The 22,802-nt window shown below is 43.8% G+C and overlaps 1 protein-coding gene across 3 annotated transcripts in view; it reads left to right on the top strand.

The window, feature by feature from the left end:
* LOC128112523 (paraneoplastic antigen Ma6F-like) overlaps positions 1–22,529 on the top strand; it is a 41,178-nt gene extending 18,649 nt beyond the window's left edge. For 2 of the 3 annotated variants that reach the window (XM_052741528.1, XM_052741520.1), the window contains 2 exons: positions 15,402–15,619; positions 18,920–22,529. In XM_052741528.1, coding sequence (XP_052597488.1) covers positions 18,964–21,309 — 2,346 coding nt within the window. In that variant the 5' untranslated portion in view covers positions 15,402–15,619; positions 18,920–18,963 and the 3' untranslated portion in view covers positions 21,310–22,529. Of the gene's footprint in view, positions 1–15,401; positions 15,620–17,745; positions 17,843–18,919 lie in introns of those variants that run through there. The other variant, XR_008219011.1, reaches the window with a different exon arrangement.
* Positions 22,530–22,802: the final 273 nt, after the last annotated feature.

The raw sequence follows: 22,802 nt of genomic DNA, 5'->3' as shown, positions 1-22,802 counted from the left end.
TCACCAGAGTAGGTCAGTTTGGGCTGTCTATCGACCATTGCCAGCAGTCTGTTGTGGGGGTATCTTTGTGGATTTCTGGCCCAACTAAACTCTTTATTTTGTAAGTTGCCTTGGTTATGGTGTTTTGCTACAGAACTAGGAACCTAAGATAGAAGTTGGTACCAGGGAATGGGTTATTGCTGTGACAGACCTGACAATGATATTTTGGGGAGGCATGTGGAAGGCTTTGGGACTTTGGGCTAGGAAAGTGGTTGAATGCAGGAAGTAGGGATTAATGGGCCATCCTAGTAACAGCTTGGAAGACATTAGTGCCGAGTGCAATGTAAATTATGGACGCCCAGTTTACGAGGTCTCAGAGGGGAAGGTATCAGAAACTTGGCTAGAGACTATTCATTCTTGTTATATTTTGGCAGAGATTGTGGTTTCTTTTTGCCCTTGTCCTAAGAATATGCCTTAGGCTAAATTGAAATTTTTTGGACTTACTTTGTTGGCAGAGGAGATCTCAAGATAGCCTAATATTGACTCTGTTGCATGGTTGTTAGTAATCACTCTTGCAGAGTTCTATGAGGAAAAAAATTGAGGCTAAAAGAAACACAAGATGTAGAGTGAGGAAATTTAATGTTGGAACTAAGTGTTGTGCTGAAAAGGATAAGAAGAATCCTGATTCAAAATGGAATAAAGGTAGTGCTGACCTCAGAGCAAGACCCCATCCAGTTAAGCTTCCAGCCTGAGAAAGGAAAAGGCCTGAGGAAATTTTCTGTTCTTAAAAAGCAATGACAAATCAAAGCTTATACAAAAATAATTCAAGAATAGGGCCAACATCCACACCAAGCAGGCAGCCAAACTTGGAAGCATTTGCCATGTGGCTTGTGGTTCTGGCTTTACAGTATGAAGGATGAATGCACAAAGAGGTTGCAGAGTTTTCCTCTGTGGTTAAGGAAAGCAGCTGAGGCCAGGTGTTGGGCAGTGGAGTTCCTACATAGAGGTCCTGAGAAGCCATTCAGTGAAGCTGTGAAAGTAAAGCGTGGATTGTGTTAGAGACCCTAAGAAGCTGGAGACTTCAGAGCTCTGAGACACCTGCCATGGAGATTTACAGATAGGGAGTAGAATCAGCCTGAGAGAGAAATATGTTGCAGGGAGCAAAGCTGGAAGGGTGGAGCCATCTAAGCCATCTGGCTATCAGACATGGAGCTACAGGATTTAGAATTTGCCCTGTTAGGTTTCGTTCTTCCTTTGGTCAGATATTTACTCACTATGTTCCAATTCCTCCTTTTTTGGAATGGTAGTGTATATTCATATCTAATTTATATGTTGCAAGTATGTAATTTGCATTTTGATTTAACAGGAGTTTACAGTTAAGAGAATGCTTTGAGTCTCAGAAGAGATTTTGTACTTTGGACATTTAAACTGTGTTAAGACTGAAAGACTATGAGAACTTTTGAAGTTGGACTAAATGCATTTTGCATTATAATATGGCCATGTGCCTATGTAGGCCAGGGAGTGTGTAGCTAGATGTTTTCCTATGCTCGTCCAGCACCAAGGTCCCACAGCCACTTATGAAATTCCTGTGTCCCACCTGGTCCTGAAACTTCTCAGACCCAAGTAAACACACAGAGGCTTATATCAATTACAAATTGCATGGCCATGGCCTATGGCTCAAGCTTCTTGCTAGCTAGCTCTTATAACTAAACAGCCCATTTCTATTAATCTATAAGTTGCCATGTGACTGTGGCTTACTGGTCTGCTGGTGTGTTGTTCCTTTAGTGGCAGCTGGTGTCTCCTGACTCTGCTCTTTCTCTTCCTAGCATTCCTTTTGTCTGTTTGTCCCACCTATACTTCCTGCCTGGCTACTGGCCAATCAGCATTTTATTTAACACCAATCAGAGCAACACACGTTCACAGCATACAGAATGACATTCCCATCATTTCCCCTTTTCTTTCTATTCAAAAGGAAGGTTTTTAACTTCAACATAGTAAAATTACATATAACAAAACAGTTACCAAGCAAGAATTATAGTTATACTATCTAGTCTATTTGTGTTTGACAAAATTAAAGAAGATATCCTATCTGTCCTATATTTGTGAGTCTAAGGTTTCATATCTAATTTATCTTTTATCATAACCAAGGAAAATTATAACTATAACTATTTAGTCTTCAACTACATCAAAGACCCCAGAAGGATATAATATTACCTAAGTAAACAGGAAGTGCATTGTAAGCAACTTCCAAAAATCTAGAATGACAAAGACAGCTGGCTGCCTGGACAGTAACCCAAAGTTCTTCTGCAAATTGGGGCATCCATTCTTCAGCCTACAGGCCTAGAGTCTCTCAGTCACTTTTCTCTGTGTCCTGTAGAATGTCTGGCAGTTTCTTCTGTGAAGGAGAAACCTGAAGGACCATTTTGTCTTGCAAAGTTCAGTGGTCACCTTCCTTTGGGTCCTGCATGTCCAATCCATACAACATTTTGTCAGGCAGTCCAGACAAGAACAGTTTCTTGCCCAAATGTCTATTTTTGCAAAGAAGAAGATTGAACTCCATATGGAGTGTCTTCGATGCCCGTCTTCCTCTTTGAAGTAAATTGGTGCTGCCAGGAGCAGATGTGTCTCATTGTCCAGGAAAGTCTAAGTTTTTAAAACATTTTAAATGCCATATTCTATAGGCCTTTGAAGTGTTTGAAGACCACATACCTAATTGAAATATATCTATGTATACCTAGAAAACTTAACAAACATGACTATAAGTTTGACTATCATAGAAGACTAATTATTAATCTGTATTTCTTAATTATCCATTACAATTTAAATGAGTTATATAAACATAATATCTTAAACAAGAGTAGAAATATACATACAGTATAACAAAATTAACTTTAAATTTGTATCAATAAACTAAAATCTATAGCAATGTAAAATGTTTTAAACAAGTTGTTGCTCTTTAAAAGTAGATTCAATAATCTACCCTTTCATTCTATCATATCTATAGCCTACATTTCTATATCATATTCCCCTTTCTTCTTTTCAAAAGAGATTGCATTTATCATTAACCTCTTTTAAATAAAAATATACATTCATAAACAATATTTTGGGAATTTGGACATAGCTTCTCATACTACTTCCTGCTGATAGAAGACGCTAGTAATCTTATGGGGATCCTGAGAAAATTTGAGATAATGGTCAAGTCCTGGGAAGACTGGCTATATATAATGTTTGTAGATAGGTACCATCATCTGTTAAGGTTCAGGAGGTCTGGCTTGATCAAATCTGATCCATCTTAACCTGGAACAAATCCGTAGCCTCTTGCTTCCCATAAAACAAAAGCAGAGCCTCATTTCCTAAGTAACATATCCTTAGATCCAAATTTTGAAGTCAAAATATCTTTAAAATATACATATTAGTTTAACTTGGTAGCCTTTACAATCAATTGTCTTTCTGCAGTTAAAAATCCCAAAGACAATATAATCCAGACTCTCTGTGTGATTTCCATCTTTATGTGGCATACTTTTTATATTACTTTTACTTTCTCTTTAAAGTTTTTATTTTTTAAAAACTTTCTATTTCTTTATATAACTGTCTATATTTCTTTTCCTCTCCCTTCCAAGCCTACATATATTTTTATACACATTGTAAACCATTTAGAGGTTTATTCTATCTGAATCCATTTTATTGTGAATTTATTGCTTTAAACTGCAGCATTACTAAGACTGAAATGGCAGCTTTGGCTGCTGGCTCCATCCACCTCAGTTTTCTAACATGGTAGTGGTACATTTACTGCCAGCTCTGGCTCTGGGAGCCATGTGTACCATCAACTCTCAGAAGCAGTGGATCCATTAAAACATTAAAACAGCGTGTAGTCCAGAAACCTTTTTAAAAATTTTTTTCTGTACTAGCAAAAACTAAACCCACCATGCAACATACTGCATGGCTTGGAGAATTGTTTTGTTATATGTAATTTTACTATGTTAAAGTTAAAAACCTTCCTTTTTAAAAAAGAAAAAAGGGGAAGTGCTATGGATATCGCTCTATATAAATAAAACACTGATTGGCCAATAGCCAGACAGGAAGTATAGGTGGGACTAACAGAGAGGAGAATTGAGGAAACAGGAAGGGAAAGGGGAGACTGCCTGCAGCCGCCACCAGGACAAAGAAGATGTAAGGTACCAGTAAGTCACGAGCCATGTGGCAAAGTATAGATTAATAGAAATGGGCTAAATATAAGAGTAAGAGCTAGACAATGATAGGCCTGAGCTAATGGCCAAGCAGTTTAAATAATATAAGCATCTGTATGTTTATTTCATAAGTGGGCTAAGGGACTGCCGGGGTTTGGCAGGACCCGGAGAGAAAACTCTCCAGCTAAAGTGTACTGCAGCAGGAATCTGCCATGCTGCAGGTCAAACCAACATGCTGCAAACCCACCATACTGTAGCTCAAGTCCATAGGCTGCTGCTGGCCTAAGAGACACACTAGGAAGCTGTTTTTAGCTCCATTTTAGAATCTTTTTAAAAGCTTTCTCAGGTTTTAGGTGGAAAGTGTTGCCATCACATCTGGGTGCCAATTGTATTTGGAAGTTTTTCTGTGTTCCACCTGACCCACAGTCAGGACAAATCTCTCACCCACAGTCCCACAGCCTTTTATAAAATAATCTCACAGAGGCTTAATTGTAGCTAGAGTTTTCCTGCCTGGCCCACAGTCAGGACAAATCTCTCTCACCTGCCAGTCCCACAGCTGCTCAGACCCAACCAAGTAAATACAGAGACTTATATTGCTTACAAACTGTATGGCCATGGCAGGCTTCTTGCTAACTGTTCTTATAGCTTAAATTAATCCATTTCTATAAATCTATACCTTGTCACATGGCTCGTGGCTTACCGGCATCTTCACATGCTGCTTGTCATGGCGGTGGCTGTCAGTGTCTCCCTCAGCCTTCCGCTTCCCAGAATTCTCCTCTCTCCTTGTCCTGCTTATACTTCCTGCCTGGCCACTGGCCAATCAGTGTTTTATTTATACAGAACGATATCCACAGCACTTAATATTAATTATAACTGCTTGGCCATTTGCTCAGGCTTATTATTGACTATCTCTTCCATTTAAATCAACCCTTAATTCTTATCTATGTTTAGCCATGTGGCTTGGTACTTTTTTCAGTTCTGCCTTGTCATCTTGTCTCCTCTGTGTCTAGCTGGTCACTCCTGACTCAGCTTTCCTCTTCCCAGAATTCTCCTTGTCTGCTTGCCCCACCTACACTTCCTGCCTGGCTCCTGGCCAATCAGCGTTTTATTTATCAACTAATCAGAGCAACACACATTCACAGCATACAGAACGACATTCTCATCAGGGGTGGAATGTGGTGGTTTGAATGATAATGTCCCCATAGGCTCATGTGCTTGAATATTTGGTCTCCAGTTAGTGGAACTGTTTGGGAAGGATGAAGAGTCATGGCCTTGGGGTGTCACTTGAGTGGAAAAGCCCACACTATTCCTAGTCTGTTCTCTGCTTCCTGCTTGTGGATCAATATGTGAGTTTCAGCTGCTTTTCCAGTCACTTGTTGTCATGCCTTCACTCTGCCATCATATACTAAAATGCTCTGGAACTGTATGCCTAATTAAACTCTTTTAAAAGCCAGTCATGGTATTTTGTCACAGCAATAGAAAGCTAACCAAGACACAGCTTTTGCCTTCAGCTGTGGTGGATAGCCTCTGTCAGACCAATCTTCTGTAGGCAACAATTATGACAAAATATTAGAAATAAAACTTCCTGACAGTACAAGAGACAAAGCAATAGACACAGAACTATCAACTCACAGGGGAATTGATATTTTTGGTGAAGGGACTAATACTGATTGAGTCTCTTGCTTTTGTGCACCCAGAGGATACCAGGCTGTGTGGCTCTGGTAGTTTGAATCTAATTGGCCCCTATAATCTCATAGGAGTTGCACTATTATGAGGTGTGGCCTTGTTGGGGTGGGTATGGCCTTGTTGGAGGAATTATGTCACTGTGGGGGTGGGTTTTAAGGTTTCCTATGCTCAGAATACCATCCAGTGTGTCTGTTGACTTCCTATTGCCTGCAAGATGCAGCACTCTAAGTTTCAGCACCATGTCTGCCTGCACACTGCCATGCTCCCTGTCATAATGATAATGGACTGAACCTCTGAAACTGTAAGTGAGCCACACAGTCAAGCAGTCAAGGCAAGAGCAGTTCCTTTGCCCAGTGGCTAACCTTGCCACAATGAAAGCAAACTCCTATGGAGTTTCTTTGAAGCACATCATCCTTTTATGAAGTAAATTGGTGCTGTCAGGATCAGTTGTATCTCGTCATGAAAAACCTTTGGTTATTAAACATCTTAAATGCCATATTTAGGTCTTTGAAGTATTTGAAAATCATCTATCTGTCTAAAATATACTTGTTTAACCTTGAAAACATACCTAATATGACTATAAGTTTGATTATTATAGATTAATTACTAACCTCATTTCTTAATTATACATTGCATTTTAAGTGCATAAGCACAATATACCAAACAAGAATAGAAACATATGTACAGTATAACAAAAATAACTTTAAATTTGTATCAGTATACCAAAATCCATGCCAATGCAAAATATCTGAAATGCCTTTTTATCCTATATTCCTATATTTTCCTAAATGATAACAAACATCCATCACCCACCAAACAACCAAAGACCACCCACACTATCTCTTGGGAATATGGGCATTCTGTTTTTTAGACTGCTTCCTGTTGACTGTGGGTGAAGACATCTTTAGGGATCTCTGATAGAAGTTTGGGATAATGGACAAGTCCTGGAAAGACCAGCTATAACCTTTGTTGATATATAGCATCTGTCAAATTTAAAGAGGTCTCCTTTGATTAAACCTGATTGATATTAACCTGGAAGGAATCCACAGCCTCTTGTTTCCTGTGGAAACAAAAGCAAAACCTCTTCTCTAAAGCAATGCATCTTTTAAGTTCCATTAGACAATACATTTTTTGACTTCCATTTTAAAGTTAAGGCATTCCTAAAGTATATAGGCTGGTTTATTTCAACAGTCCCTCTTTCAATTCCAGGTCTCTTAGCAGGTGTCCTTTGATTTTCAACAATGAAAAAATTCAAAATCAACACAATAACATACAGGATCCAGACTCTCTTTGTAATTCCCATCTTATGTGGCTTTTTTCTTTTATATTACTTTTACTCTGTCTTTAAAGACCCATTTTCTTTTCTTTCTTAAGCCTATGTACATTGTGAAACACACTGGAACTTGTCTAGTGGTTTTTCCATCTGGACCTCTTTCACTACATATCTCTAGTCTTTTTTGACCATGTGAGCAAATTTAAACTGCTAAGCTACAGGTGTATCCTCCATGAAGCTCTATTGACTGGCTCTGTTCACTTCTTAGTTTGTGAAAGCCAAGTCTAAAGCTCACAGCCCAGTTGGAGGTACATGATCAGAAACTGGTTGGAGGTGCATGACCAGAAACTGCATTTGTCCCCTCAGATATCTAAAATGCTGATGCTTGCACTATGGCAGACATTTTTTACTTAGTTTTTTGTTTTTATTTAGTATGAAAAATGCTGTTTAAGTGCTCTGCTGTAAGAAACTGTATCCTCCCCCCCACCCCCCACAGCTTTCTTAGGCCCTAAGTGGAAATTCGGGCCCATGTTTGAACTCCAAAATGTAGTTGGTTGTTTTTACTCCTTACTCTTTCAGGGAGCTGCCACTCAGCTCCCAAATAAATCACATGGAGGCTTATTCTTACTTATGAATACCCCGTTTTAGCTTGACTTGTTTCTAGCCAGCTTTTATTAACTTAAATTATCCCATCTACCTTTTGCCTCTGGGCTTTTATATTTCTCTATTTCTGTATACCTTTCTTTACTTCTTACTCTATGGCTTGCTGTGTAGCTGGGTGGCTGGCCCCTGGAGTCTTCCTCTCCTCCTCTTTCTTGCTCCTCAAACTCTTCTTCCCAGATTTCTCCTCCTATTTATTCTCTCGGCCTGCCAGCCCCACCTATCCTTTCTCCTGTCTAGCTATTGGCCATTCAGTTCTTTATTAGACCAATCAGATGTTTTAGACAGGCAAAGTAATACAGCTTCACAGAGTTAAACAAATGCAACATAAAAGAATGCAACACATCTTTGCATCATTAAACAAATATTCCACAGCATAAACAAATATAACATATCTTAAACTAATATTCCACAACAATGGTCCTGCCCTCTCTTAGCTGAGATGAGATCACCTCAGTGACCTCACCTGGGAATCAACATCAAGTCTCATCAGTCTCCACAGCTGAACTTTGTGTATACATGCTTCTAGGAAGACTTACAAAAAAAGCTGAATAGAGTTGGAAGAAGGGAATGTGGAAACAGGAAAATAAACTCATTCCAAAAGATTTACAACACATGAAAAAGAAACACTGTAGCACAACTACCAAACATGTCCTGGTCCCAATCTCTCAATGGAATAAAAAAAATCACAAAGGTAGCTGAAATTAAAAGAATTCAGTGCTTTTGAAAAGAATTAAGGACCATACAGAAAATTTAAACAAGAAAATGCATAAACTAATGTAGAGAGCCGTGCATGGCCGTTCCTCAAAGATGGCGCCGGCGTCCGGCTTCTGCCTTCCTGATGGCAGGTGCTCCTTATTTGGCTAAGGCTAGGATCTGGCTTGCTTCTGTGCACCTGGACCTAATCTGGCTTGCTTGCGTATGTCTGACCCTATCGGCATTGTCCACGTGGCACTATGAGGTTGATTGCCCAGTGGCTATAAAGGGCGTGGGCTGGCTTTCCAGGGAGAGTGTGTGTGTGAGAGAGAGAGAGAGAGAGAGAGAGAGAGAGAGAGAGAGAGAGAGAGAGAGAGACAGAGAGAGAGAGAGAGAAAGTGAGAGAGAGTGAGAGAGAGAGAGAGAGAGAGAAAGAGAGCGAGTGAGAGAGAGAGAGAGAGTGAGAGAGAAGAAGAAGATGGCTTTCCCTGGGGTCAGAAGATTGTTCAAGGTTCCTGAATAAACTGCTTGGAGAAGAGCCTGGCGTTGCGTCTTCCTTGCTGGTCGAGGCGGACGCGACAGGTGGTGGCCCGTACGGGGAACCTTTAAGGCTCAGAACTCTTTGCAGTCAGGGCAGTGCACTGGTAAGTCCCCAGGTAAGGCGGGGATCTGCGATAAAAGCGGGAAAATTAAGTAGAGCTGTGACCAAAACGGACAGGGAAAATTAAGTAGAGCCGTGACCAAAACGGACAGAGAAAATTAAGTAGAGCCATGACCAAAATGGACAGGGAAAATTAAGTGGAGCCATGACAAAAGCGGACAGGAAGGTTAAGTGGAACCTCGACAAAAGTGGGCGGGAGAGTTAAAGAAAGTGAAAGCAGGTGAAGGCAAAAGTGCTGCTAGTATCATGGGCGCAACTTCTTCGCACCCAATTTTTCTGGCTCTTAACGAGCTGTTCCTTTCAAAGAAATTAGAGATTAAGAAGAGTAACCCGGAGGTTTGGAGACAGGTTAGAACTGAAATGCAGCTAGCTTGCCCAGTGTTTCTCAATGCCCAGACTCAACAGAGATACCATGATCAGATAAATCAACTAGCAACAAGGGCATGGAAGTCCCTACCTAATAAAGGGGAAGTGAGCGGTAACCTTACTAAGATCCTTCAGGGACCTATGGAATCTTTTTCAGGTTTTGTGGCCCGCATGGTCGAGGCTGCAGGCAGAATCTTTGGGGACCCAGATGCCGTGATGGCGCTTATAAAGCAGCTAGTTTATGAACAATGTACCAAAGAATGCAAAGCTGCGATCACCCCTTATAAGAACAAAGGTCTAGAAGTATGGATGAAAGTGTGCAGAGAATTAGGGGGACCTCTAACTAACGCAGGCCTTGTGGCTGCAGTTATACAACTTAGTAACAAGAAAGGAGGGAACACTGGGGCATGTTTTCGGTGTGGAAAAATGGGCCATCTCAAACGTAGCTGCCCTCAAGGAGAAGGTAACTTCTATAAATAAGTAGATGTTAACATGTTATATGTGAGTTTGTAAAAATGGGTAAATGTTGAGTGTGAGTTTAGGCCTAAGCACATGTTATATGTGAGTTTGTGAAAAGGTGTAAATGTTGATTGTGAATCTAAGCTTAATGTATGTGGTGAAAGAACCTGAGACACAGAAGGTTAGTGTCCTAGCAGACTGCAAAGCAGGCAGTCTGAGTGGTTTTCAAAAGCTCCAAAAGCTGCTAAGAATGGTGGACGTCAGAACCAGCACAACAAGGCATCCGCAGCTGAGATCTGTGGAAAATCAATGCAACACAGAAAAACCTGAGCTAACAGCGCAAACGGTGTGGTTTAAAATTACTGACTCCGCAGATGGGAGTACAATTATTGGAGTATGATGAAGATGGGATGTCATCCTAGGTTTGGTTTGGGGAAGCTTCTCCAAGGCAGAAAAGATCCAGTTCAGGCACAGAGTAGACCACCTAGGCAGGGATTGGGTTTTTCATAGGGGCCACTGAGGAAGGAATTCCCATTTCCTGGAAAACAGAGGACCCGGTATGGGTACCTCAGTGGCCACTTTCCTCTGAAAAGTTATCAGCGGCAGAAGAGCTAGTAAAAAAACAGCTTGAGGCTGGACATATATGACCCTCTGTGTCCCCTTGGAATACACCTATATTTGTCATTAGAAAAAAAATCTGGAAAGTGGCGATTGTTACATGACCTTAGGGCTATGAATAATCAGATGCAGGTCATGGGTCCAGCAAGGGCTGCCACTTCTATCGGCTCTGCCAGCCTCCTGGCATATTGTTGCCATGAATATAAAGGATTGTTTCTTTTCCATTCCCTTATTTCAAGAATTTGGATGCCTCGGGAAGTTCATCAGCAGATAGGCATCATAATCCACACAGCCCTATGAAGGGCATGGTGAAGTGGAAAGATATCCTCACGGGTAGCTGGCATGGCCCCGATCCCGTGCTGACATGGGCGGGAGGTTCTGTTTGTGTTTTCCCACAGGACCGGCTAGACCCTATCTGGGTACCTGAACGATTGGTGCGACGGGCCCCTCAGATGGAGAGATGTGATGACACCCCGGAAGCTGATGTGCCTGATCCTGATAGCCCTGATTCTGACAACCGTGCCAGCGGGAGCAGCTGAGGATCGACTACTCTGGGCTCTTATAAAAGCCTGGCCATACCCTTTACCCATAACATCACATTCTAGTGTATTGCTTTATTTTTGAGTTGACTTGCTGCAGGAGCAGAACTCAGATCCTGCGCAATGAGATCATTGCGGTCAACTCCACCAGTGTGCACCTGGCCTATCACCTTTTTAAAGGAGTGGGCGGGATTAGGTGCCCTGGCAGGCCTACTGGTGCTTGTCTCCCTGATGTGCCTGTGGTGCATTGTTCATTTAAGGGTTTCTCAGCAGCGCAATGCAGCCATGATTATCCAAGCCTTTACAGCCATAGAGGCTGCACAGTCTCCCCAGGCCTTGCTGGCCGCATTAAAAGCTTTATCGTGCAGGATGCGAGGCTAGTGCACTGCACTTGGGTCTAGCTGTATTGCAAAACCCAAGAAGAGCAAGTCTAATTGCATGTGGGTTGATGCCCTAATTCCCACCTCTGCAAAAAAGGGTATCGGACGGGTCAAGTGTTCTCTGGGTGGATGACACCTGGACTAACACCAGTACAATGTCCAAGTTGTTTTTTGGCAGAGATTAGACCTCTGCTCTTGCCTGCTGCTTAAAACAATAAAGGGGGAACTGTAGAGAGCCGTGCACGGCCGTGCCTCAAAGATGGCGCCGGCGTCCGGCTTCTGCCTTCCCGATGGTAGGTGCTCCTTATTTGGCTAAGGCTAGGATCTGGTTTGCTTCTGTGCACCTGGACCTAATCTGGCTTGCTTGCGTATGTCTGACCCTATCGGCATTGTCCACGTGGCACTACGGGGTTGATTGCCCAGTGGCTATAAGGGTGTGGGCTGGATTTCCAGGGAGAGTGAGAGAGAGAGAGAGAGAGAGAGAGAGAGAGAGAGAGAGAGAGAGAGAGAGAGAGAGAGAGAGAGAGAGAGAGAGAGAGTGAGAGTGAGAGAGAGAGAGACAGAGAGAGAGAGAGAGTGAGAGAGAAGAAGAAGATGGCTTTCCCTGGGGTCAGAAGATTGTTCAAGGTTCCTGAATAAACTGCTTGGAGAAGAGCCTGGCGTTGCGTCTTCCTTGCTGGTCGAGGCGGACGAGACAAACTAAGACAATCTATCCAAGACCCGAATGAGACTGTCTTGAAAGTGAATTGAACAGTTAGCATTTTTTGTTTTTCAAGACAGGGTTTCTCTATGTAGCCCTGGCTGCTGTCCTGGAACTCACTCTATAGATCAGGCTGGCCTGAAGCTCATAGAGATCTGCTTGCTTCTGCCTCCCGAGTGCTGGGATTAAAGGCATGCACCACCGCTGCCTAATAACAGAAAATTTGAGGAGAAATTTTAAAGGAAAAATTCAACAAGGAAACTGAACTATTTAAAAAGGTCCAAACAAAAATACTGTAAATGAAATAAATGGCTAACCAAATAAAACCACATTGGGAAACATTGTGGAAACACAAGACCATGGAGAAGAACAAATTTCAGGGTGGAGGACATAGTGAAGATGTAATAAAAACAGACAGTAAGGATAAAAGTTAAACTTGAACAACATTTCTAAGAAGTCTGGGATACATTGAAGTGGATAAACCTGTGAATTCATGGTGTAGAAGATGCTCAGAGATAAAATATAAAGGAATAGACAGATAATCTAAGGGAATTGCTGCAGAAAACTCCCCAAATCTAGAGAATGAAGTAGAAATATAAATACAAGAAACATTAATAATCTCAATAGACATTTATACATTACATGCTAAGGCTGAGCATTTATAACTAAGAATAAGCCTCCATGTGTGATTTATTTGGGAGCTGGTTGGCAGGCCCCTAAAAGAACAAAAACAAACTACAACATTTTGGCATTCCAATGTGGGGCTGTAGAAAGCTGAACAACAGGGGAGGAACCCTTATGATGTGGATATGTTCTGTATGCTGTGAATGTGTTGCTCTGATTGGTTGATAAATAAAATGCTGATTGGCCAGCAGCCAGGCAGGAAGTATAGGTGGGACAAAGAGAGAGGAGAATGCTGGGAGGTGGAAGGCTGAGTCAGGAGATGCTGCCAGTTGCCTTCACCATGAGAAGCAAGATGTGAAGGCAGAACTGGGAAAAGGTACCAAGCCACGTGGCTAAACATAGATAAGAATTATAGGTTAATTTAAGTGTAAGATCTAGCTAGCAAGAAGCCTGAGCCATTAGGCCAAATAATTTTAATTAATATAAGCATCTTGTATTTACTTGGGTCTGAGTGGGACTGGAGAAAACTCCAGCTACACCCTTATTCACTGCTTATGGGTGTACAAATTAGTACAGCTATTATGGAAATCAATATGGTGGTTTTTTTCAAAACATTAAAGATATAACTACACAGCTATGCCACTCCTGACCATGTATGCAAATGACTCCATATCACATAAAGATACTTACTTAGAGATAGAGATACTTGCATATCCATATTTTTTGGTGCTCTATTCATCATAGCAAGGAAAAGGAAACAGTTTAGATGTCCATCAACAGATGAATGGATACACAATGGAATTTTATATCACTGTAAAAAATGAAAATTTCAGGCAAATAGTTGGATGTGGAAAGTATAATAAGTTATGTGACTCAAACTCAGGAAGTTAAAAATTGTATTTTCTCTCACATTCAGTACCCAAAATGTACTATATATACGTAACATATAAATGTGAAGTGTAAATGTAGGTGCTGTGGATATCGTTCTGTATAAATAAAATGCTGATTGGCCAGTAGCCAGGCAGGAAGTATAGGCAGGACAAGCAGAGAAGAGAATTCTGGGAAGTGGAAGGCTGAGCAGAGAGATGCTGCCAGCCGCCGTGATGAGAAGCAACATGTTAAGATACCTGTAAGCCACGAGCCATGTGGCAAGGTATAGATTTATAGAAATGGATTAATTTAAGCTATAAGAACAGTTAGCAAGAAGCCTGCCACAGCCATACAGTACAGTTTGTAAGCAATATAAGTCTCTGTGTTTACTTGGTCGGGTCTGAGCGGCTGTGGGACTGGCGGGTGAGAGAGATTTGTCCTGACTGTGGGCCAGGCAGGAAAACTCTAGCTACATGTAGGTAAAATCTAAAAACAACAACTAGAAAGTAGACTATGTGAAGGTAAAAATAGGTGAAAAGAAGGGTGAGGCCTGGGACATAACAAAGGAAAAGAGACTAAGAGGAGGTTACAAAGGTGGATTTGAGTGGCTAGAAGGAGAATTTACTAAATTGCACTTGTGTTATAAAATTCCATAATGATATGTAATACTTTGTATGCTAGTTTACAAAGTAAGAAAATATTTAAAATATATCTTTAGGACATAAATCATGCTTATAATGATTTCAAAAAAATTTCAGTAGAGAAAAAGTATTGAAAAAAACCAGTTATGAGTTAGGTACAGTGGCATATGCTTGTAAACTCAGTACTCCAGAGGCCAAGACAGAAGGATAGCAGCAATTTTGTGACCAGGCTGGGCTACATAGTGAGTTACAGGACATCTTAGGGCTATATACACCGAGAGTCTTTCTAAAACAATCCACCCTGTCAGAGATAAAAGAATTAATTATGAATCCACAATTGGACAAAAAAAAACCTGTAGTGTAATTTTCACCTGATCATTCTAATGGATTGTAGATCACAGAAGAGGGAATAAAAAAATCCTGAACATAGGTGAAGAGAAATTATCCATTCTGGAAAGCTGAGAGGATAAGAGACTTAAAAAAAAGAAAGAAAAAGAAAGAAAAAATTAAAATAATAGACTGTGATGTTCTGTGGGGAGGTATAAGGTCTAATAAATGTGTATAAAGAATCCCAGGAGAGAGGAAAATGCACTGGAGGTTAAAATTCTTGATGAAAAGTAGGCCAGATCTGATGGTACAAGCCTGTAAATTCAGCTACTCTGTGGTTGAGGCAAAAGGATCCAAAGTTTGGTATGGGTGGGGTAAAAGCTCCTAAAGCTTTTGGTCTCTAAGAGAGTCAAAGATTCCAATGGGGTGATACTAAGAGATGCACAATAACACAATGCACAAATAGTAAGTCTAAGAAAATGGAAATAGCTTACCTCCCCCCTTTTCCTGGAGCTCTGAGAATTGAACCTAGGACCTGTGCATAAAGGTAAGCACCATGCACATAAGCTCTACCCTCATTCATTTTCTTTTTCCTCTTTATTTTGTCAGAGTCTTTCTAAATTGTGCAATCTGGCTTTGACTAATTGAATCCAGCCTTCCCAATACCTAGAATTGTAGGTTTGCACCATCATGCCTGGTAATGAATAACTTTTTATTCCTTTTTGGTTTTTCCAGACAGAGCCACAAAGCCGAAGCTGGCCTCAAAGTGTTTATGTAGCTGAGGATGACCCTGAACTCCTGATCTTCTTGCCTCTACTTCCCAAGTGCTGGGATGACCAGTGCCGACTGCTACTCCTGGGTTTGTGCTGAGTTGAAGATCAAACCTGAGGCTTCATGAAAGTCACATCCAAATACTACATTAATAATAGAAAGGAAAGGACAAAAACTATCAGGTAAGGTGGCACACTCCTTTAGTCCCAGCACTTGGGAGGCAGAGGCAGGCGGATCTCAGTGAGTTTAAAGCTATCCTGGTCTACAGAGCTAGTTCCAGGACAGCCAAGGCTACACAGAGGAAATGTCTCGAAAACAAAAACAAGCAAAAAACTATCCCAAAAAACTATCAGGTAAGATTAAATGTCATCATGATATGTGGCAAATTTATTGGGAACACATAAAATTCATGTTTTTCCACTGAAAAAGAGAGCTTCAAAATCAATTATAGAAAAGTCAGCCTCGGAGTAGAGCCTCTTCTTTACACCTCTGTCTAAATGATCGGAGGACGGACCAATGAGCGTGTCTATTACTTCTAGACATCTCAAGCTTTGCCATGTTAAGCCTTCACATTGGTGCATATGTTCCCTGTTAACACTGGCTCCGCCTCCGAGAGCTCTTAATCCAATCATTTGCCATCGAGAGATCCAGAATTTTCTTCAAGATGCAGAAGAGGTTTCTGGGAGAAATAGGGGGTTCTGGGAGTTCGTTGGGCGGTTGAGAGCTTCACGCGTCTCGTCGCCCGCTCTGCTGAGGTGACTTTGGACATTCGCACTTGGGACTCCTGAGGAGAGCAGAGTCAGGGAAAAGTGAACAATCAGGTAGGGACATTAGTTGGCTTAGACGCTACTTGCCACTGACTGCCCAGGGGCTACCACGGTAGGGTATATCGAGGGTGTGTCGGGGGTCCCTTGGACTCACCTGAGCGAGGCCTACTATATTACGCCTAGTCTGGTCGCTTGTAGCCACAGGGTGGATGAGAAGGGGTTGCTTGGGTATGGCACACGGGAGGCTGTGGGGTGATAATCGCTGTCTGCACGGTGTGTGAGGGGGAAGTCAGGAGGGAGCAGTTGGGTGAAGGCAATTTCCTGGGGAGTGTAGTGAGGTGCCTTAGGCTAGGCCTCAGGGTGTTGGTAGGTCAGGCTGTTTGGGACTGGGCCCTGGTGTCTGCATGCCTACATGTTCATGTGCCTGAATGGTGTCTGTGTGTGTGTGTGTGTGGTGTGTGTGTGTGTGGTGTGTGTGTGTGTGTGTGTGTGTGTGTGTGTGTGTGTGTGTGTGTGTGGCTCGCGTATGCACCTCCTGCTTTGACTGGACCTCCCACACCTTCCCCACCCGGATGCCTGCACCTCCCACACTGCTGGAAGCCCCTGCTGCCAGAGCCTCCGCACACACATGTAAATGTATAGCTGTGGAGGGAGGAATGCATTATGGTGGGGAGAGGCTGAGCCACTGAACAAATGGTGCCCACACAGGGCAGACTCCTCATGGTGGAGAAGGCAAAAGTGCACATGCTCGTTGGGCCTTGGCGGTCTAACATCTGTTGGGTCTCTGGGGCAGTGAGGGCTAGTTTTGGCGCACAACATGGCGGCTAGCCTCAGCATGGATGGAAGGGAGAGGGGCCGGACGACAGTCCTGCAGGGAGATGGGGCAATATCTTCTGCTTGTTGGGCCAATTCTCAGTGGTAGGGCATGTGTTAAAGTTCTGGACCAACGGTACCCGAATTCTGGGAGTGATAAGAGAGGCTTCTGGTTTGGGGTGGACTGGTGAAATAAATACCTGCCGGCTTGGTATGGGGCAAAAGCCTAGAGCTTTTTGGAGGCAAGAGGAGACCAACAATATTTAAACATTTGGGAGGCCCTGCTTTCTGGCCTAGAGAAACTTGCTGTTTGCTGAGCATGCTTGTGTGTTGCCATGTGCCAGGACCTTGTGGCTGGCAGGTGGACAGAAATGAGTGGCAGAAGTGTGGGGCAGATTGGAAGAACTCATCACTGTGTGAGGGTGGATGGCATGCAGAAGACAAGGCTGAATGGCTTTCTAGGATGAATGTGATGACCAGGGACCCTTAGTTGCTGCACATGAACTGGTGGGTGCAAAGGGAGTGGTGGCTTTAGTGGGCTTGTGTGTGTACTTGGTATTGGAAAGGATCCACAATCCCACAGATACCTTTGGGGGACATAGCAGCTATATGAATTTCACTGCAGTACACTGTACAATTTTCTAGATAGACCATACATGCATTGAGCAACAAAATTAAAAAAAAAATCTTTACAAGTTACAGGCAGTAATGGGGGCTTGTACTCACAGATATTCAAGAGGCTGAGACAAGAGGATTATTTGAAGCTAGAAATTCTATCCTGGGAAAATACCAAGCATTTAAAAGGATTGCATACTCAAGGTGAAATTCTATCTGAAATTAATAATAATTAATAATAATATTTTTTGGTAGTGTTGATAATAGAACAGCTGGCAAGCTATTAATGTCTAAATGTTTGGAATTCTGTGGGTCAAAAAAAGTATGATTTGCTATGTATGATGGAGATCAATTTAGTTAGAAGAAATATTTCAGATTCAATAATGAAAAACTACAACTTGCCAAAATTAAGAGGGCAAATAAAGAAGGGATCAGCAGAAAACTGTTTTAGATGTTTTTATTTATTAATAAGTTAATATTTATTATAGGCTGACAAGATGGTTAAGAAGGAAAAGGCTCCTGACAATCTGAGTTTGATTACTGACAATCTGAGTTTAGCACTGATTCCTGAAAGTTGTCTTTCGATCTCTACAGGGCACTTGATAAGACACATGTACCCCTACACATACAAGTGTGTACATATCCTAAATTTTAAAAATGTAACAAAAAGTAAAGAACAAATGCCTAAGATAGTGACCTAAGGGTCCATTTAAAGAAGCTAGAGCCAGGACCAAGAGTAAATCTAATTATAAAGTGTCAAATGAAAACAGGAGCTGAGTGGTGGTGGCGCACGCCTTTCATCCCAGCACTTGAGAGGCAGAGGCAAGCAGATCTCTGAGTTTGAGGTCACCTTGGTTTACAGATTGAGTTCCAGGACAGTCAGGGATACACAGTTTTTGTCTTGGAAAAAAAAGAGTTGTAAAACTGGTAAACACTACTGATCAAGATAAAAGAAGAAAAACTAGTATCAGGAATGAAAAAGAAGAGACTGTGTCAGGCTACGCAGACATTAAAAAAGAGAATGGAATATTAAATGCAGATTTTCACCAAAACTTGAAAACTTAGAAATCGCAAGTTTCTTGGGGAGACAGAACATATTGCCACCAGATAAAATATTATGAAATATAACTAGCCCTGTATATTGTAAATGGATTTAATTTGTCAAAGATTTTCTTAAAATCAAGCAAAATGGACAAGAAGTAGGACCGACCCCATACTTTATGGGGCAGGTTGGTGGAACCTGGATTGCCTGAAACCAACATACCTTTCTGTCTTTTCCATTCACAGGCTAAAGAGGGGCTGCTACAGTCAGCACACATCCCTGTCTGGTCATGTTCCCTTCCAAGTCCACTGCTATGGCACTGGCGATTCTTCAGGACTGGTGTGGGTGGATGGGTGTCAATGCCCAGCGTTCACTGCTTATCCTGGGCATCCCTGATGATTGTGAGGAAGAAGAATTCCAGGAGGCTGTGCAGGCTGCCCTCAGGCCCCTGGGCAGGTACCGAGTGCTTGGCAAGGTCTTCAGAAAGGAGATTGGGGCAAAGGTCGCTTTGGTTGAATTCGCTGACAATTTGAACCAAAGTTTGATCCCCCGACAAATACCAAGTGATAGGGGGCCCTGGACTGTGATCTTCCTGCCTCAGGTCCCTGATATCGAGTTACAGGGTACATTCAATTTCCCTGCACAGGCTCATGGGCAAGCTTTGCAAGGGGCTTCAGGTGGGGCAGGGGCTTCAGGTACATCAGGGGCTGCAGTTGAGGAAGGAGATGTAGATGAGACAGGGACTGTGGGTGAGGCAGGAGGAGCAGCTGAGGAAGGCGCTGAGGATGAGGCAAGAGTGTCAGATGAGGAAGGAGCAGAGGGTGAGGAAGGAGGAGCAGGTGCAGCTCCCCCTGCCTCCTTCCTACAGGAGGAAGGAGCTGCAGCTGAGGCAAGAGTGTCAGACGAGGAAGAGACAGAGGGTGAGGAAGGAGGAGCAGGTGAGGCAGGAAGAGCAGCCGAGGAAGAAGCTGCAGCTGAGGCAAGAGCGTCAGACCAGGAAGGAGCAGAGGATGAGGGAGGAGTTATATATGAGGCAGGAGTAATAGATGAAGCAAGACTGTCAGATGAGGGGGCTGTCAATGAGGAAGATGATGTAGCTGAGGCAGGGGCTGCAAGAATGTCTGATGAGGAAGGAGCTGGAGGTGACATGGGGGTTGCAGGTGTTATAGGAGCTGTGGGTTGGGTAGGAGCTGCAGGTGAGGTAGGAGCTGCAGGAGAAGGAGGCGTTTTAGAGGCAGGAGCAGGTGATGATGGGTCTGCAGGTGATGATGGGTCTGCAGGTGATGATGGGTCTGCAGGTGATGAGGAGTCTGTGGGTGATGAAGGGTCTGGGAGTGATGAGGGGTCTGCAGGGGATGAAGGATCTGTGGATGGTGGAGGGGCTGTGGGTGAAGCAGGAGCTCTAGGTGAGGATGAAGCAGGAGCTGTAGGTGAGGCAAGAATGTCAGATGAGGAGGGAGCTGCAGGTGACATGGGAGTTGCAGGCATTATAGGAGCTGTGGGATTGGCAGGAGCCGCAGGTGAGGCAGGAGGTTCAGGTGAGGAAGGGGCCTTTGATGTGGCAGGAGGGGCACATGGGGCTGGAGCCTGGACCCAGCAGTGGAGCCAAGCCCTGCAGCCCATCCTGGAAAACATGGCCTACCAGGAACTGAGACACTTCTCAGGGATGGAAGAGCCTGGCTGTGGGGGTCAGTCTTTTGAGAGCTGGCTGGACCATGCCAATGACATGCTATACCTGTGGCGCCACATATCCGAGAGGGAGAGGCGGCGGCGGCTGGTGGAGAGCTTGGGGGGCCCTGCCCTGGATCTCCTGTGTGAGCTTCTGGAAGAACATCCAGATACCCCTGCACAGGACTGCCTGGCTGCACTGGTGCAGGTGTTTGGCAACAAGGATACCGTGATGACCGCACGGCTGAAGTTCCTGACTTGCTCCCAGCGGCCTCAGGAGACCCTCTTTGCCTATGTGATGCGCCTGGAAGGTCTGCTGCAGATGGCCCTAGAGAAGGGGGCCATCCAGCCTGCAATGGTGGATCAGGCGAGGGTACGGCAGGTGCTGATGCGGGCCCGGCCCAACCAGATGCTGCAGAACAACCTGAGGAGGATGCGGCTGGAGAGGCGGCCACCTGGCTTTGTGGGGCTGCTCAGGCTTGTCCGGGAGACTGAGGCGTGGGAGGCAGCTCTGGCTGAAAATGCGGTGGTCCCAGTGGGGGAAGGGGTGGAAGTGCATGGTAGAGAGCTGGATGTGGCCCAGGCTGCCCTTGTCAGTGTTGGGGGTACTGAGCCTGCCCCCGCTGTTAGAGAGGCTCTACTAGCTGGTGAAGATGCTGGCCAGGCTGCTGCTGCTGTTCTTGAGCAAGCTGCTGGGGCTGCTCCTGATAGTGATGGTGCCATAAAGGCAGGCCCTGACTCTGATGAGGCCAAGGTCTTCCCTGTCACCCAGAGAGATGAAAATGTGTTGGCGCCTGCTGGCTCAGGCCAGGCAAGGCCCACTGAGGGCCCAGGTATGCCTGAGAGCTTGGTCCATACAGGAGATCAAGAAGTAGAGCAGCCTGTATCAGAGGGTCTGAAGGAAGAGTCAGAAAATGAGGATGGGGCATGGGAAGACAGTCACCCCAAATCCTTCTTTGGCAAATAGGCTCAGAAGGTCCAGGGGCTTCCTCCTACCTCAGGCGGTTAAGTCCTATAGGAAGGCAAGGTAGGCCCAAGGTCCATGCTTCACCCCTTAGGTGTAGCAGGGTCCAGAAAAGGTTTTGCCCAGCCTTAAACCAGCTCCCTTCCTTAAATCCTCAAGGGGTCCTGGCCACCACCAGCACCTCCCATTCGAGTTATCCAGGTGACCACATTTGCCACCAAGTGGAGTGGGGAGAGGTACCCTTTTCCATGACAATATCACCTCCAGATCTCTTCCTAAACTATTCTGGCTTGGCTTGCCTGAAACACATTGCTGAGATCCCAGCCCCAAAATTAAGGATGTGGCCTGAGAATCCATCTGTTCTAGTCTGGAAGATGTGGCAAAGAGGTCATCCCAACACTTACAGCGACTTCATTCTCCCAACACAGGCAGCCCACCTCCCATTTGCAGTTTCTAGGCAGGCTGCTTTCTGCCATGGGACATTCACCCTTAATCTGTCTGCCTCATAGTGACCCAGCTGTCCAGAGCATTCACCTTCACACACTCTTCCTCATCCATTGGTTTTGTGCAAAGCCATGAGATAAATTAACCTGGGCAAATGGAAGTTCTGGCCACCCAGTCAACCACTTCCATACAGAGGCATGCAGTAAGCTGCTGTGCTGGTCAAGCCTTTCCTTCCCATATTATGAGCTACTTGTTTGCTTTCTCAGTGTGAACCTTGGTCTGCCACTGGCTGATTATTTTCCAGATATGTGCATTGTTACCTGAGCACATCCTTTCCAGAGACCCCAAGTTCAGCATCAGGAACCAGCAGGAAGAACAGAAGACAAGGGACTGGGTGATGCTTATCTTGTGACAGTCGCTTTATGGATCTGCACAGGCAAAAAGACATAGACCTGGGAGGGGCTTTAACACCATGTTTTTGTTCCATTTAAGTTGTTATTTATGACTCCTGTATCCTCTACTTGGTGGGGTATTCTGTGTTGTGATTTCTGATGTCTATAACTGGCCTGTGTCATTATTAGGACAGGGCCACCCCACAGTGTGTGACCCCTTGAAGTCATCCTCCAAAGTAAATGAGTATTACCTGAGGCCATTATCTTGATAAGATGCACATCTTGGATCTTTGAAAAGGGAGAAAAATAGTGAGGGGCCCCAAGGTGCTTTCAGAGCCTCAGGAGGAGTACAGTCTGGGAACTAGAGCTTCTGGTGGCTAAGATGTGTTTCTGACTACTGTTTTACCTTTTTCAATGGTTTCATTAAATGTTTTTCTTTAATAAATTTTTTGGATGTTTCATCTGTGTCTCACCATTTCCTTGGGCAGTTGGGGATGGAATAGGCTTACAGGAGTATCAAATTTCAGCTTGGCATCTATGGGTTATATCGTTACTGAGAGGGTAAGCAGTAGGCACTTCAATAGGCAGGCTAGGGATTAGTGAGAACTTCTAGTTCAGAGATGATTTGTAGTTCAGTTTCTCTGGTCTAATTTGGGCTTT

The sequence above is a fragment of the Peromyscus californicus genome, unplaced genomic scaffold, assembly GCF_007827085.1.
Source record: "Peromyscus californicus insignis strain IS unplaced genomic scaffold, ASM782708v3 Scaffold_10__1_contigs__length_136768540, whole genome shotgun sequence".
NCBI lineage: Eukaryota > Metazoa > Chordata > Mammalia > Rodentia > Cricetidae > Peromyscus > Peromyscus californicus.
This window is presented reverse-complemented; position numbering and strand designations above follow the sequence as displayed.